General features: G+C 39.9%; 1 protein-coding gene across 1 annotated transcript in view; it reads right to left on the bottom strand.

Annotated features, from left to right (window-relative positions):
- The window catches only part of LOC121898953 (mothers against decapentaplegic homolog 3), a 30,150-nt gene extending 13,968 nt beyond the window's left edge, over window positions 1-16,182 (bottom strand). The window contains exon 1 of the mRNA XM_042414496.1: window positions 15,498-16,182. Coding sequence (XP_042270430.1) covers window positions 15,498-15,700 — 203 coding nt within the window. The 5' untranslated portion in view covers window positions 15,701-16,182. The remainder of the gene's footprint in view (window positions 1-15,497) is intronic.
- Window positions 16,183-16,900: the final 718 nt, after the last annotated feature.

Below are 16,900 nucleotides of genomic sequence, written 5' to 3'. Positions count from 1 at the left end.
AAGAGTATGAGGGCTGTAAAATAACATTTGTTCTAATTATGGGTTCATGTTCAGATTATGTTCTTGTATCATCAATGAATAATTTGGTCTATAAAATGACAGAAAACTGAAAAATTTGTGAAAACATCAAAATTCTTATAACTCAAGGTGATGACATCAAACAACTAAACAAAACTCCGGTACTGGAGGATATTTAACTTTCTATCACTTAAGACTGTGAAAGAACCAACAGATTCTGCATATTTTCACTTGTACTCACTTTATTTATTTGATCCTGTCCGTAGGACTTTCCAGAGTGCAAGGACTTTATAGCAACTATCACAAGACAAGTAAAAGCAGCAAATGCTCAAGATCGAGTGGCTGAAACTAAGAGATGTTTGGCATTTTTGCTTGAAAAACGACCTTAATGATTAATTGATAACTAAAATAATTGTTTCAGCGCCTTCCACTTTAACATTACCACATGAGACAAAAACATGCCTGAAAAAAATCAGCAAATTCAATCAATCATGAAGTCCCAATGCAAGTAGAATTGTGCAAGAAATGACTAAATACCCCAAAGAACAAAATACTGAACTGAAATACCCAAACCTCCCTTCACTTTTCTGACCTGCATTGATTCTTATTTCCATCTGTCGAGACAACATGCAAGGCTAGTTAAAACTCATTGGATCAGATGCCTGTTTATCTCTAGGGCTCCTTTATTCTCTTTCTGATTGAGAACGAGAGGAGAAGCACTGACGTTCTTCTGTCGAGAGATAAAGTGAAACTGATGTACAAAAATGAAAGGCACAAATTGGTATAGATTTTTTTCCACAGGGGAAACTGTGTCAACATCATTGTGTTTCATGACCCGAAGCCGAGGCTGAACCTGACCTTTAAGCCCAACCAGCATGTCAGTTTGTGTGAATGGTAGGGGGTGCAATCTGTGCGCGCGCACGCACACACACACACACACACACACACACACACACACACACACACACACACACACACACACACACACACATACCAAAATAACTACACTTCACACATTTAGTAATAATCAGTGTAAAAGGGGGTGTCCAAATGAGAAAAATAAGGATGTTATTTGAGAGTGGTTAGACAAAATTTAGATGTGTCTATGTATGTGTGTGTGTGTGTGTGTGTGTGTGTGGGTGTGTGTGCGTGTTAGACATAAAACCAACTCAGACAGAGCAGATTGAGCTTCACAGAGATGGGGAGGAGGGGGGCAAAACAAATACTCTGAGGCATGCTCAGTTACTCTCAGAGACACAAACATATACATAGTGTGTGTTCAGGCTGGCAATGGTGCTAAAGAAACACACACAAGCGCGCACACACACTCTCTCTCCCTGTGGGCTCAGACCTTTTGACACAGACTTTTTACAACTCGCTGCCAAGCTTCAAACTCAAATTTAAGTCTAAGCTCACTAAAAAGATGCCAGAAGTCTCAGTGAGAAGCTAAACACCTTTTACGTTCTGCTTTTGTTGTTTTCTGATGTTGGTCATTAGGCTGCTGTATGAATAGATTTTTAAAGTTGAACTGTAACGTTCAAGCCAAATAAAAACCATTAAAAAGATTTTTTTGGGCAATTTTACATGCCTGCAGCAGACAAGTGCATGTAAACATCAGAACCTCCAGCGACAATCTGCTCTATAAGTGCACAGAGGGGGGAAGATGAAGTGGGTGATGGATAAAGAAAGGAGGGTGCTGCTGGACAATAGGACTGACAGACTGTCTCAACAGCTCAGGGCAGCTCAGAGTGTCTGTGGCTGGGCCCCCTAAAACGCCCCCCCCCCTTCCCTCTCCTCCGTCTGTCCCACTGTCCCGACCGCCGGGAGAAGGGTGGTGGTGGGGGCGGTGTAGGGCTGAAATGACCTTTGTGCCTTTCATAAAGTCTGCAGCCAGTCTGTCGAGCCATGACCAACAGAGCTGGAGTCCAGTGCCATTTAGCAGAGGGCTGCTGTCGTCCAATAACAACATGTGAAGAGACAAATCATTCATTAATTCTGGAAAGGGAGGCTTCAATAAACCTTTGGTTCTGAAATTCGACACACTGCTACTTTACCAAACTGTGTTGAAAACATGTCAGTAGTTTGACAAAATAATCTTAACTTAAGCGATGTAATTACAAAATGAAGTTAGCTATAGTTTCAGTTCTCTCTTTCTCTTGATCTCCTACTTGAGCTGGCTGGAGGGAGTTGGTTAAATGTTATTTTAACATTAATAACACTTAATTTAACTCCCAAACCCTTTGTTCATCTGTACAGCGAAGCGGGGCAGCGTACGACTTGGTTGGGAGTTGGATCACAAAGCCGTGTCGGATGGTGCAAATTTCTCCCTTCATGTTTAATCCATGTCAATCCCAATTAGGAATCGATGACTTTCTACAATTCCAAGAACGCTTTTTGACAATTTCTAGAGATTCTGAGCAAAAAAAAAAAACTTGTTGCTTCATCAGTTTGGTGGCAATGTAGGTGAGGACAGTAACCTACACAACCACACAACCTAAATCTAGTGCTGGTCAGTAAAATCACTGTAATAAAATAAAATCTTCTTCATAATAGCAATATCATTACATATTACATTTTTTTGAAATTTAACATTTTTAGATAGAATAACCAGTTGCGAATGTCTATCTTTTGTGCCTCATCATACTGATTAGTCAATTAATCACTTAGTCAATCAACGTACAGTTAATTACAGAACATTTTCATAATTGATTCATCATTTAAGACATCTATCAAATGAAAATGCCAAACCTTTAATGGCTCCAGCAGCCAATAGTCTCATATAACCTGATACAACAGAGGGACATCAGCAGCAGTAAAGTGAAATCTGCACTGCTTAACAAATTTCTATCGTCTTACTTTATGTATCATCATCTCAACCCCACTTAAAACATAGCATGTCATTCTGGTCTACTCAGACAACTGTCAGTGGATAAATTATCATCTCAGTTTGTGAACCAGATCAACATCATGAGACTAGAAGTCTCCCTTTTTATTTGATTCTTAAGGGCAGATGGTAAAACCTTTGGTCATTTTCTTAAAAATCAAACCTTTTTATTATTTCTTTGAATCTTTGGTCTACACATATATTTCATCATTGTGAGCCAGCAGCGATAAACGTGATTACAGAAAAAAAAAAAAAAATGCTCAAAACGCACAATTTTTGGCTTGTGAGGACATTCCAGCAGTGGTGCAACTCACACAGAGGAACATATTCCACATACACCTCCCACTCTCTCTGGAAAAGCTATCAGACTTCTCTTTTCCTTAGTAAAGAAGGGAGGGAGGGGGGGAGGAAGAGAACCAAGAATAGAGTGTGAGAGAAAAGCAAGTCTGACTGTGGCCCACAGGTGATATCATAGGGCTTGAGTGTGCTGGGACCAGTGAAGGAGGGCCTAATGTGAAATAAGAAACCAGCAGACAGACGACTGGCAAGGCTAGACTGCAAATAACAGAGTCTGGACACGAAAAACTGGGGAGACGATGGAGGACTGGGAACCATTAGTTTTACTGCTAATAGTCAATGAGCTGAGCAGCCTGTCTCTCTCTCTGAAAATGATGAATGACTGAAAATATTCCAGATGCAAGACATCAATAAATTCTCTCCACAGTCCAGTTAATTTTTTCCTACAGTAGGGCAGATTGTAGCCAGGTTTATTCATTCTTTTAAACAGGAATCCCACACCATACCATCCACCATCTGTAGAAGATATCCTACAACAAGAAGTGACATTTATACAATCACAGTAGAGTTGACTGGGGTTTGTTAAATAGCTGATATGAACTCGCTATGAGACATTAATTACTACTTGGGACTCAGTACCTAAAATCAACTGAGCTTCACGGACCACTTAAATTTAAGTTTTTAAGTATACATTGGTCATTTAAAATGGCTTTTCCATGCTTGGTGACCAACTATTTGTTCATTTTGAAGCCTAGTTTTTAGTTTGTACTATTTTTGTCCACAGTTGATTGATTCTTTTAATAGCGAATGGTCAGAGATTTGAAATATAGGCCAATATAATTTCAAGCTTACTTACACTGAAGTTTAAGGCTCAAAATACTTATTGTACATCATCCAAAAACATTAAACAAAAATGATCATATGACAAAAATATTATCCGAGTCCACTACTGTCAACAAGTCAGCAAAAAATAATTTGATATAATGATATACTTCCCAGTCTTACCAAATCACTTTCTGTGGAGAAGCACAAACTTTTTTCGATTCCACTTCATTAAATCAATCCTTTCAAATCCCTTATTGAATCATAACTATATTTCAGCACATGCACGTAACCGAAGGCTGAAATAACTGTACGAGGTTGCACTTCCTCACAATAACTACAACTGAAATTGAAAGTCTAATCACCTCTTGCTGGCTGACAATGTAGATGAGCCGCTTAATATATGAAATTTTAATTAAATGTATCTGACGCTTTTAATTAACAGCTACAACCGGCTGTGCTTTACAAACTACTTACTCCAAATACTGAAGGTCATGATTCAGAACTGTTAAACTGACCCAGATTAAAATGCTGATAAGATACAAACCAAAGATTAACTGGGAGATTCATGAATTGACATTAGGTGATCGTTTCCCTAGAGAAGAGTCGCTCGCAGTCTAACAGTGATGTTAACTCACAAACAATCTGTCCAAATACAGACACCAGCTGCAAAGAGCACATTAACTAAAGAACAGCCAAAGTTTTTTTGTATTTTAGCCATTACAAAATTAACATGAAGCTGCCATGATGTTTGTCATTTTAACCAGCAACAGCAACGGTCTGCTGCAACTGTGGAGTCTGCTACCTGTATGGTTTTTATTGCTCTTTGCAAAATGACAAAGAGTGAGGAGAGATAGAAGATTTGATAAGAGATTTCAGAGCTTCACAAATCTGGATATTTTCATACACATTTCCAAAATAGAGCCCGCTGTTGGAACACATCCCTACATTCATCCATCTATAGCCTAAATTGCCTATTCTATTCAGTGTTGTGGGACACTGGAGCCTATCCCAGTATGCATGAGAGGCATGGTTCCCCTCAGACAGGTAATTAGTCTAGTACAGGGACCAACACACACAGATAAATTCACCCTCACATTCACACTTAGAGATGTTTTTGAGTTTCTTATTCATATATTCTGCATATATTTGGAATGTGAGAGGAAACCAGAGGTTCCCTGCAGTTCAAGCAAAATAAATCATAGTCAAATTTCGGTAGAAGTTCACAACCTCATCATAGTGAGCTCATTGAGAGGGAATATGAGTATTTTGATTGCAGGGTTAGCACTACAACAGTGAAATTTTATACCAAATGAAAACAAACAACAAAAGTGCTTTCAGATAAGCAGTTCCTCAAGTCAAATCTTATCAGACTGGGGTCCACGCCCGGGCTCTTTAGTTGCTATATTTGGGGTTCTTGACGGAAAAGTGTCTGGGGACCTTTTAGCTAGACTTAAGATTTTGGTTTTCCAACTTTTGCTGAAATGGTGCTCTCATCTTCAGAGCAGATTCAAGAACGAATGCTTCAGAAAACCTAATAAAACAAAAAATCAGCAGATTATTGTTTTTTCAACCGATGTCCTCCAGTGATTCTTGTCCTTGACTCATCTGCTTTCCACAACTTTGGCTAACATGTACTAACGCCCTTAGTTGTCTATCACTTTCTTTCTGTATTTCAAAATGTTAACTTGTACTCATGGCTTAGATGTAATCTCTCTGTCTCTTCTTAAACCCTGCTCCTTCATGTCAAGTTGTTTTCCCACACACATCCAGCTGTAGTCCAGCACCCGTAGCAGCAGTGGTGGTAGTGGCCAGTGGAGCACAAAGGCAGGCTTGTTGTCTGGTGAACGTGTCTGTGTGTACGTAAGTGTGTATGTGTGTGTGTGTGTTTTTCTGCGTGCACACGCACTCCCCCGCAGATAGTGAGACGGCCAAGTCGAGGCAGAGCTGTCTCTCTAACCCCCTCCACTCCTGGTGCAAGCCGCAAACCAAACAGCAGCCCACGCCCTCCTCAAGGACCCGGCAGGCAGAGAGAGCATTCCTCTGAGCTGACTAACCACACACACACACACACACTCACAAATACAGAAATATGTAATGATGATATAAAATTCATATGATATTACTTTCACTGTTCCCTTTAGTGAAGCGGCCTCAATGCGGATATCCCTTTTTATTTATTAGTATATATAATGGTGAACATATAATACTGAACTACATAAACTGTTTTAAGCTTAATTTTGTCAAGTTTTTAAGTAAAATGTTTTTCATTTAAACATCAGAAGTGTCCTCAATAAAAAACATATTTTCACAACATCATCATATCATTACTAGTTAACGCCACTGAAAGACAGTAAATATTCAAATTGAGGTATTATCAAGCAGCAGCAAGCAGGTGAAGCCACTGAGCTTTGACTTATTATTTTAACAATTTTATCCAACAAGGTAAACATGATAATACATGTATTATAATCTTCAAAACACACACACACACACACACACACACACACACACACACACACACACTAATCTGTCTGGAGTCACTGCACTATCCCTTTTCTGTCAAGTAAATCAAAGAATGACAGGAATCCTGAACCCGACTGAAGAGAGCAACTTATTATCGTCATTAGAGCAGCCGACCGCACACAGACAGACAACACACATAAACTCTGTGTGACCTGTCTTGTATCCGAGTCGAACAATGCTGTCTCGGATGACTCAGGTGTACAACTTGACATGAAAGCGGCCTGAGAGGGTGAGAGACTGTGTGTGCATGTTTGTAAAAAAAGGTGATGGAAGACTTTTAACCACAATGACACGTAAATAAGATATAGGTGAGAAAAAAACTATGAGAACGAAAAAGCAAAGACCTCCCAGCGCTTCTGATGGATACTGTCAAATGGGGCTGCAACTAGCCATTATTTTCATTATCACCAACAGTCCAAAACCCAAAAATATTCAGTTCACTGCAGAAAATCTCACAATGGATAAGCAGAGACCAGAGAAAAAGATGACGATGATTAATTCATTATCAAAATAGTTGCAGATAAATTTCCCGTTGATCAACTAATCAATTAATCGACTAATTATTTCAACTCTACTGTCAATCACTTTCCATTATCTTAAGTAAGTTGTTTAAAAAGAAACGTCCGCAGCTGTCCTAATGACACAGAGGTTAAGGACTTTGTTGCATGTATTCCACATCACTCTCTCTCTCTCTCTCTCTCCTCATCTCCGATCATCTCTCTACTGTCTGTTCTCTAATAAAGGCATAAAGATGTCCAAAACATCATTAGATAAAAACAAGGGAGGCCCTGTCTCTTCAACATTTTCAGTGTTACTGTAGCTTGTATCTGAATAATTGAAACAAAACTTTTTGGATATACTAGCAATTGCTTTCATTATCAGTCAATCTGACGATTATTTTCTTGATATAACGATGAGCTGTTTGGTTCATAAAATGTAACAAAATTGTAAAAAAATGTCAATCATTGTATCACAGAGCCCAAGATGACGTCCTCATGTCTTCTTTTGTCCCAACCAAGAGTCCACAGCCCAAGTTTATTCAGTTTACTATTATAAATGACTAAAGAAACCAGAATTAGAAGAAGAAGATTATCAAAATAGTTGTTTTCTGTCCATCGATTAATCGATAAATCATTGCAGCTTTAGCAGCGTTAACCATCAGCTTTTAAAATCAAGCTTCAGTTCCCCTTTAAAAATTGCACCAAACCTGGTTTCGATCTGACCAACTTTGACCAACTTTGAAAGCACACATCCAATACGAAGATTAAAAATACTGATTCAAGAGACATAAGCAGACAATTAAGACAATATGCACACAGGATGCACAGACTTCTGCTGCTGCAGCTCTATTATGCTTAACAACAGGATGTATTGTATTGTAAGTGTCTATGCAGCATTGTGAAGCAGTGCAGGTATACACAGCATTTTCAGGACAGAGTAGCTGCAGTGTGTGTGTGTGTGTGTGTGTCTGGTGTATTTAATGAAGTCTGCCATCCAGGCGCATGCAGACACACTTCTTTTGAAGTTGAATTGCTGTCACGCTAAAAAACAAACCAGTTCTATCTCCGCTATTAGCCTGTTTGGTTTTTTTTTGCATGCAAACCACACTAACCGCAGTCTCCTCCTGATAAGCTGGAGAATCCAGCACACTGGCGCTTGCCAAATATTCTGTCTCCCTCTCTTCCTTCATCTAAACCCCTCGGCTTTCTGGTTTACCTTTCTCTCTAACATTCTGATCCCCTCAAATTTCAATCCCTGCACTAATCTAACATTGTTTTCATCTCTTTTCTTTCTCTGTGGTCGTCTGCCTATTATTTATCAGTCATCCTCCCTAATTAAACCGCATTCTCCCACTATCATGACACTCCCTCGCTTCCAGCACCAGACACAACAGCGGGAATCCCCAGCTTCTTCGGCACTCTGTATTCCCTCCTTATCAACCCGCACACTTTCTCTCTCCCTCTCTCATGGTCCTGACACTACAGTATGAGCCCATCTGATGAAACGCATCAACCGAGCAGGCCTGAGTAGCGTTTGAAAATTTTAAAAACTAGTGCCAATGTTATGTCTCAGTTTCCGTTCTCATAAAATGATGGTTATTTTAAGAAATGTAAATATGTTTTCCTATAAAAACATGTTTTTATTTAACAGAAGATGCCTGGATTATCAAGTGCTGAACACAAGCAGTCATACAAGGACACAGCCTAAATAAAACAACGTACAAAACTCTCTAAATCAAGAACTATCTGATCAAAGAATAAGTCAACAAGATTACATATCTTAACAGACATTTTCGCCAGTTTTTGCTTCTTGACAATTTTTTATTCTACGTGCCACGGACACATTTATGCCAAAAAAAAAACTATTAAGGTTCAATACTGCAAGTTTTCTGCTTTGGCTCTCAGTCTTGGGTCCATCAAATTTCACTTCAAGTTTGTAACGGCTCTGCTTTGGTGTGAAATGGTAACCACACATTTTATTTAGAGGATTACCACATTGCTAAAGTAAACAAATGGTGGTTTTGACTTCTAGCCCTGTCCATCACAAATTGTGCTCTTGTTGATCACAAAGACACCAAATCAATAAAAGAAGTCCTATAAACTCTTATATGAATAGCAACATTTGCATGGGAAAAGTGTACTGCTTCTTCCTTTCCTTCCAATCTCCCTCTTTTTAACGCAGTTCCTCCCAGTCTTTGCCTTAATTTTCTTTATCCATATTCCTTCTACTCCCTGTCTTTGTTGTTTTATCCTATCTTTATTTCTATGCTCGTGTCTCCTTCTTTCCCTCTCTCTTGCCCTGACATGCAGCAGTGTGAATCAGACTGTAGTCTTGCTGCCAGGAGGGATGTGTGTGAACAAGACGAAAGCACTCCCCAGCACTGGCCCATACCCAGAGTAGGTAGAGGTAGGTAGGAGTGAGGAATCCACTCCCCCAGGCTCTGTGAAAAGAGACGCACATACCACCAACACACACCGTTGATAATTTCTTCCATTATACCACCAGTGTTCCCCCACTGAACTGGAATCCTACTGCTTTATTAATGGGTTGGTGTCTGTGTTAAAGTAAGGGCTGTTTCATACATAGTTGAGTGTGTTCAAACATGACAGGGCCAATAAAGATGGGGCTACAATGTTCCTGTCAGGGTTTCCTTAATTAATTAACTAACTGTGGCTCTCTGGCATTGTGCATATGATTATCCTTTGGATAAACATAGAGTGTGTCTGTGTCTATATAAACTTGAGAAGACAGGCTTGTGTATCCTGTGTCAGAAGTGTTTATTCCTGTGTGCAATCAATTCAAAGAAAAGACAAAGTATTGTATAGTGAGGAAGTGACCAATTTAGAAACTTGCAGTGTGCAGTGGTTGCACCATAGGTAACGGCAAGTGTGGACTACGTGAAAGACTAAAAGTAAATATATATATTACTGTAGGAAGTGAGTTGATGCGTTACCAAATTATCAACAACTCCTCCAAATTAAATAATACAATGTTTTGTTGGTAATTATTGATACCCTTAACAGCAAGATGACATTATATGTGCTGCATGTGTCCTGCACAACAGTTACAAATCACTGTTGCAAAAAAACCCTTTCTTAATCTGATCTTTCTAATGTTTGGTTAGGTTAAGCATAAAATCGACTAGGTTTCATTTAGGGAAAGGTCGTGGTTTAGGTTAAAATAACTCATTGGTTACGGTTAGGGAAACACTGTGGTTTGGGTAAAAAAAAAAACTACTTCCTTAAGGTTAGCAGACCTCCTTGGTCATGGTTAAGGTTGAGGAACTATCATAGCTATGGTTAAAAAAAAAAAAACTGACTATCCGTTGGACAGGAACTGAATCTCCTGTGTCAAAGTCTGACATTCTGTTGTTGACATCCAACCAACATGACCTCCTCCCTCTATCCGTCCCCCTTTGCTCCGGACGGACGATGGTCAAAATTCATACAGCCGCCTGAGGGCTTTGTCATTTCAATGTAAAAATAGTTAAGTTGATGGTCATTTGCAGAAACTAATGATGCTGTTGTTTTCTTGGGAGATCTATCCTATAAACAGTGAGACTTTATTCTCTGCGCTCAAATAATAAAATATTTTTGAAAGGGGACGGACGTATTATGCACATTTCCGGGTCCTTTTTTCTTTATTCTGAGGCTTTACTGGTATATCTGCATGAATTACAGTTCAAAAAACTCCCTTTTTTATCTTATACTGGCTTTTTATGTCTATTTATGTCTGAAACAGGCCGTTTTAGCTCCTGTCTCTTTAAGGGCCCCCCACCCGATGAGCCCACTCTGTTCTGATTGGTTAGCTCCCGGAAACTGCATCTTGGCCAACTTCTGGCGGTTCTGGAGGCAACGTAAACAAACAGTAGTAGGAGGATTTCACTTCTTTTTCTCCTTCTTTAATCGAAGTTTCCATTTCTTCCGTTTCCGTTTCCACTCCTTCTTTAATCGAAATGGAAACTTCGATTAACGAAGGACAAACAAACAACAAACAACCCATGGAACAATCTAAGCACCAAAGGCTATGGAATGGATGGCTGTTTGTGGGCATGCGTGAACAACCTGACGTCATCATGGGTAGGAAGTAGAAGTAAAATTACTAACAAAGCAATCAGAGCAGGCTGAAGCCCTGGCTTTTGACTTTCAGGGAGCATTCTACATATGTTCACCTCAAGTTCTGGGACTTTTACCAAATTTAACACAGACATCTGACATCTAAACAGTATAAAAACAACAGAAAATCACCAAATGCATAATATGTCCCCTTTAAAAGACAGCTTTGACCACCTATATTTACCATCCCAGCGTTACAACTGAAACAACTCTGACACTTATTTGTAAATGCACTTACACAACAGAGGGAAATTAATTTGTTAGTCATCTTGACACACGCAAACAGTGCAGCCTACAACATTTCACATTCACCAACTGACCATCGGAAACCGGTAGATTTTCATGTCTTGACGCACTTTACACACCAATGTTTGTGACTAACCCACGTTTACAGCTCATGCAAAGAGAGAATTTTAAAAAAAGAAACAGGGAGAAACGAGGGAGGAGGGTAGGTCAATACCATAATACCACAATTGCTCCTTGTTGAGTGACTAAGGCTTGAAATTGGACAGAAGCCTCAACATTCACTTTGCTTATTGCTCTTCACAAAAGTAAAAACAGCATATTGTCAAAACCACAGTGACCTAAAAGGCAAGTGAAGCAGTAGCCCTGCCCAGGCGATAGGCAAACCTGATATACAGTAAAAGTCCTTTGTTTCCAACTTCAAATGGGAATTTAAGTCCAAGTGAGTGTGACTAATGTTTTTTTTTCATGGGATGTGGGCTTTATCTCTAGTGTAAACATATTGGGACATGCACACACACTCAGCCCCACCGCCCACATCAACCACCCACACACAAAAATAACTGTGACTCGCACAAACTTACCGTGTTTCACAAGTTCTTGTGATACCATATCTAACCAGAGGCCGCTGCTGTAATTTTCAATGTTATCTAGCAGTTCACTTTAAAATCAGACGGACGGGTTTTCCAAAGTTCCTGAGAAGTTAAGTTTTACCATCTGCCCAGCGCTGAACAGTGGTAAATTTGTTTTGACAGACAAAACTTTCAAACTTCATCAGCTTTGTTCAACACAACTGGAAAACATTAGCCTTGAGATTTTAAAATCAGCTAGTGGCACTTGGCCCTCGAACATACAGTATTATATCTGAATCAGCTGTGATGAGTTTCTGTGTCTGTTTCCTACTTTTTCAAAGCCAATAATCCTACCTTAAATTACCCAAACTGATACCTAATTTGGTTAGGAGGATGTTCCCCCAAAACCTGGTTCTGAATTGGAACCAGTTCTAACGTACATCAGTAAGTGAACGCATCACTGCTGCAACATTCATACTTATTTACTTTCCTCAGGTCAGTAATATGGTTGATCTGTTATGTAAAGCTCTGTATAAGGTTAACAACTCAGCCACAAACAACTTGCAACAGAGTTATCATATCGTGACTACTTCTGCGGTTTTCACAGTCTTATAATAAGCTTTCATTAAAGGAGGAATTGTGTATCTGTGAGCTGACATCGGTGCTCTCAGTCACCAGTATGTGGAGCTTGACTGCTAAAAGCTACTCATTCAGTCAGTGACATTGATGATTCGGTTTCGTAAGTTCAGCTGGAAGATTCCGTTTAAGATTATTTTGTACATGTACTGAACATGCTTACTGCAGAGCAGAAAGTGAAACTGTGTGGGGTCAAATATAACATTTTCCACAACCACACCTATGTTCGTTATTTTAAGTGCAGTAAAAGTTTGCAAGTAAAAAGCCAATCTGTCTAGAGCTGCAATGATAAGTCGATTCATCAGTTAGTTGCCAACTCTTTTGATAATCGTGTTGAGTCATTTATTAAAGAAAAAATACTTAACTTATCTTGTTCCAGTTTCATAAATGTGATTATTTTGTGGTTTCTTTAGGCTTCTATGATAGTTAACTGAATATTGAGAAAATCAAGAAAATAATCATTAGTTGCACCCCTTTATTTTACACAGACACACAGCTGTAGTTAAATTATGTTCTTATGAACAAGCTAAATTGAAAGCAGAGTATATGTAACTGTTTAGTCTACAAGAATTCTGGCAAATTCTTGTAGACCGATGGCTGACACGGCAGCGCCTCCTCCCTCTACCAGCTGTACCAGTCCAGCTATGAATTCACATTAGCAGCAAGAGGGAGGATGACAGAGGAGAGGAGGAATAAGGGATGATTGATAGTGACTGACATCTATGTTCTAGGGTCCTAGTCTATGGTCTAGGCCCCCATCGTCTGTACATCTTTTGAGTGGATTGCATTAATAAATGACTCTTGTTGGCTTTTCACTCGCACTTACAGTAACATAAAGAGAGAATCAATAAAGAACCAGACCGATAGCGAGTACTGAAAAGTGCAGAAATATATCTAAAATCCAAATGACACACATCCCTATCTGCTATTACACCACCAGATACAACTCCTGGCTCATCTGATGAGCAGAGCCTGCTTCCATCAGCACTCAGCATCAAGGCAAACCGTCATCAAGAGGGGTAGCAATGAGCCTCATCAGGGAGTTCATGTGTCAGAGAGATAGGAGCTGACCTCCCCGTGGACAGGCCTGAACATGCAGGCAGCTGCTGTCAGCAAGCCAGAACATAGGGGAATTAATAGAAACAGCAGCTCTCCGGGGACACTGTTAGCCCACACTGACAGCCAGTTCTGATCTGGGGTCATCTTAATGCACTCTGCCTCTTCCCCTCTGCATTAGTGGTGGGAAATATGAAACCAGGATCATGGCAAACATTATTTAACTTTCCGGGTAGGCTTAAGTCTGAACGCCAGCCCAGGCCTGTGCAAGCTGTGATATGCACACTTGTGGCAATCAAGAATGTGGGAGTGCCCTGTGTGGATTTCAATTTCATCTAACACACAGTATGCTATTAAGTCTAGTTTAAATTGCCAGCACATGCAAGTGAGATTTTGCATTTTTATGGACACAAGCTGGAATCTTGAGCCATTTTTTGTAACTTACTACAACTCCCAAAACAGTAGAGATTATAAACTGCTGCAAGTGTGTGAACATACACTCAGTTGAAAGTTTAAGAGTTACACCTAGCTGAAACTAAAACAACAGCCCTGCAATAAATCCTACTTTTATGAAGGTTATAATGTTCAGTTTTTTTGTTGTTTTGAAGAGGTAATGAGTTCACTTTATGGTCAATTGAGGATCTGAGGATAGAAGATGTTGTATTGTTGTGCAGACTGTGAAGCCCCCTGAGGCAAATTTGATATTTGAGATAGTGGGCTATACAAATAAATGCTGACTATGACTATTTTGGAGTCTGGAGTTTGTGGTGCTGTTGAATTGTCATGTATTATACAGAAAAATGTTAATATTTTGTCTACCCTCACTAATATAAATGAGGTGGACACAATTAAGCAAGGTGTACCTAATAAAATAGTAACTGAGTGTATATAATGGATGCTGTGGACTTTTCACAGTACTACATACTGGTTTTATTCTCACATCTGTATGACTTGAGATGAGCGGGGGAACAGTCTTTTTGACAGACATGGCCAGTGTTTACAAACAGCACCTCAGCAGGCTCTTACCTGTCAAAATCTTTCACCAAAGCAGGAGAGTGACCGCTAATAACAGAATTAAATCTCTTTTAACTACGTGCAGGTAATTTAATGTCGAGTGCCAGTGCTGATTATTGGCTCTAAAACGATGTGTTGATAGACAAATGCCTTCACAGAGCATTGAAAGCAGAGAGAGAGGAGGCCAGCTCCACAGGCTCGCCTACGCACAGAGCTACAAAGCGTCCCAGATTAAGGCCAAGTTATATAACTTGGACTCCATTTGTGCTTTTGCATTGCATGTGCGCTGCTGGCTAGTCAATGCACACACTATATCCCCTCTTCAGCAAAATTACTCCACTTATACGTCAGTCTGATCACAAGAAACGGCTGAAATAGTTTTACAGTCTCAGGTCACCTAAAGTTAAAGCGCACATATGATGGTATGGCAGCTCGCTGAGCAGATATTTGTGCAATGATTTGCTAGCTTTCCTTGTGGACTTATGTTAGCTTGTTAAGCATTACCTTTAGCCACCATATTGCTGTTTTATAAACGTAAAGGAAGATAAGCAGAGTTTGAAATATTGACGCGAGATAGGAAGTGGAAATGACAACTTCAGGGTCAAGTAAGGATGCCATAAAATGTGTACGGTGTGCATGCTACAGTTAGCAAAACACTGGGATATATTTGAGTGTTTGGTTTTGTGTAATAACGGTGTAATTAAACGTCTGTTTTATTTTTAAAAAAAAATCCGTCCACCTCAGCTAGCTAGGATGCAGACTCGTCGCTGCCGCCACGGTCAACATCAACAAAGCGCTCCAACTGTCCCTCACCTCGGTATAGTGATGCATTTTGTGTTGATATTCTGGGTGGTGATGGCTTTCTCCAGTTCGTCCAGTTGTCCCGTCTTCTTCAGCTTCTTCACCAGACTTTTCACCGCTTTTTCACACCATTTCTCCTCCTGGCCGTTCTGCTCTCCCTTCTTCCAGCCCAAAAGTCTTTTGACAATGGGGGGAGTGAAAGGCAGAATTGACATCTTTTGGAGTTCAGTTAAGTCCTTCCAGTGTCGAGAAGTCCGACCGTTGGGCCACAAACACACAAAAAAAACCCCAAAAAACACGGAGGGACAGCTGCTCTTCAAACGGCTCAATTGGCAATGATGGTGAACACGTTTAGTTTAGCAAAACAGAAATAGTAGTTAGTTTATTAAAGTGACACAGAAGCATCCCGGAGTTTAACGCTGCAGTTCTAGTGCACTCTCTGTGCCTGGCTCGAGCTCAGCAGTGAACTGTGTGCACCGGTAGTCCGTTGCGCTGTGGGTCTACTCCGCCGAGAAAACTAGTCCCGTCTACACTTCTTCAAACCGCAGCTATTTTAAATAAAACCGACACATGTCACACCAGGCTATGCGTCTAACTCAAACTACGATCTAACAGAAAACTGATGCTACTTTATTAATGTTTCTTTCCGGATGCACTAAACCCTCGATCAGCAAAGTTTTGTTAAGTTCAGAGTCATCCGCGGTGCTGCCTTGGTCCGCCGACTGAAGTCTGCATCAAATGCAAATGCAGGAGCTGCTGCTGAGAGTCTCCATTCAAGACTTCAGGCTGCACAGCAGACCTCTGAAAGGCCAGTCTGAGAAGCTGGCCAAATGTGCAGCCTTAATATTGCACAATCCCTCGCTGATAAAAGTGCATGCTGCTGTGCCTAAATGAGCTGTCACAATCACACACAGATCACTTGTTTCAGTCATGCAACACTTAGCTGAACATGTGAGTGCCAATAAGCACCTAAAATTTTTAATGAAATGAAGTATCTGTGTTGATCTTTTTAGTGAGGCATAAAAATATATATGGTCTACTATGTGAAAAAAACACACATAGGCTTAAACTGAAGGAGAACTACATTTCCAGAAATATTAATGTTTCGTTTATTCTTTGTATATCACCTTTAAATCTACCCAAATGAAATCATCCATCTGTTTCAGTTTATCTGCGTAACACAATTATAGTCCACAAAGGGCCATGATGTTCTTGCCTCTTAATTTGTCTCCACAGGGTAATAGAATTTAGGTTTTTTAACTTTAATAGGAAAATACACTGATTTTTCCTTCCAATTTTCCATTTTATTCTTGGATATTCACAAATTCTTAATTATCTGAGTGCATTCACGCAACTGCTATTACATAAGGTTACAATCTCGTGTGTGCTTATTGGACAAATATGTATGGGTTCAC

The sequence above is a fragment of the Thunnus maccoyii genome, chromosome 1 (assembly GCF_910596095.1).
Source record: "Thunnus maccoyii chromosome 1, fThuMac1.1, whole genome shotgun sequence".
Classification (NCBI taxonomy): Eukaryota; Metazoa; Chordata; class Actinopteri; order Scombriformes; family Scombridae; genus Thunnus; species Thunnus maccoyii.
The sequence above is the reverse complement of the archived record's forward strand: the minus strand, read 5'-3'. Positions and strand labels throughout refer to the sequence as shown.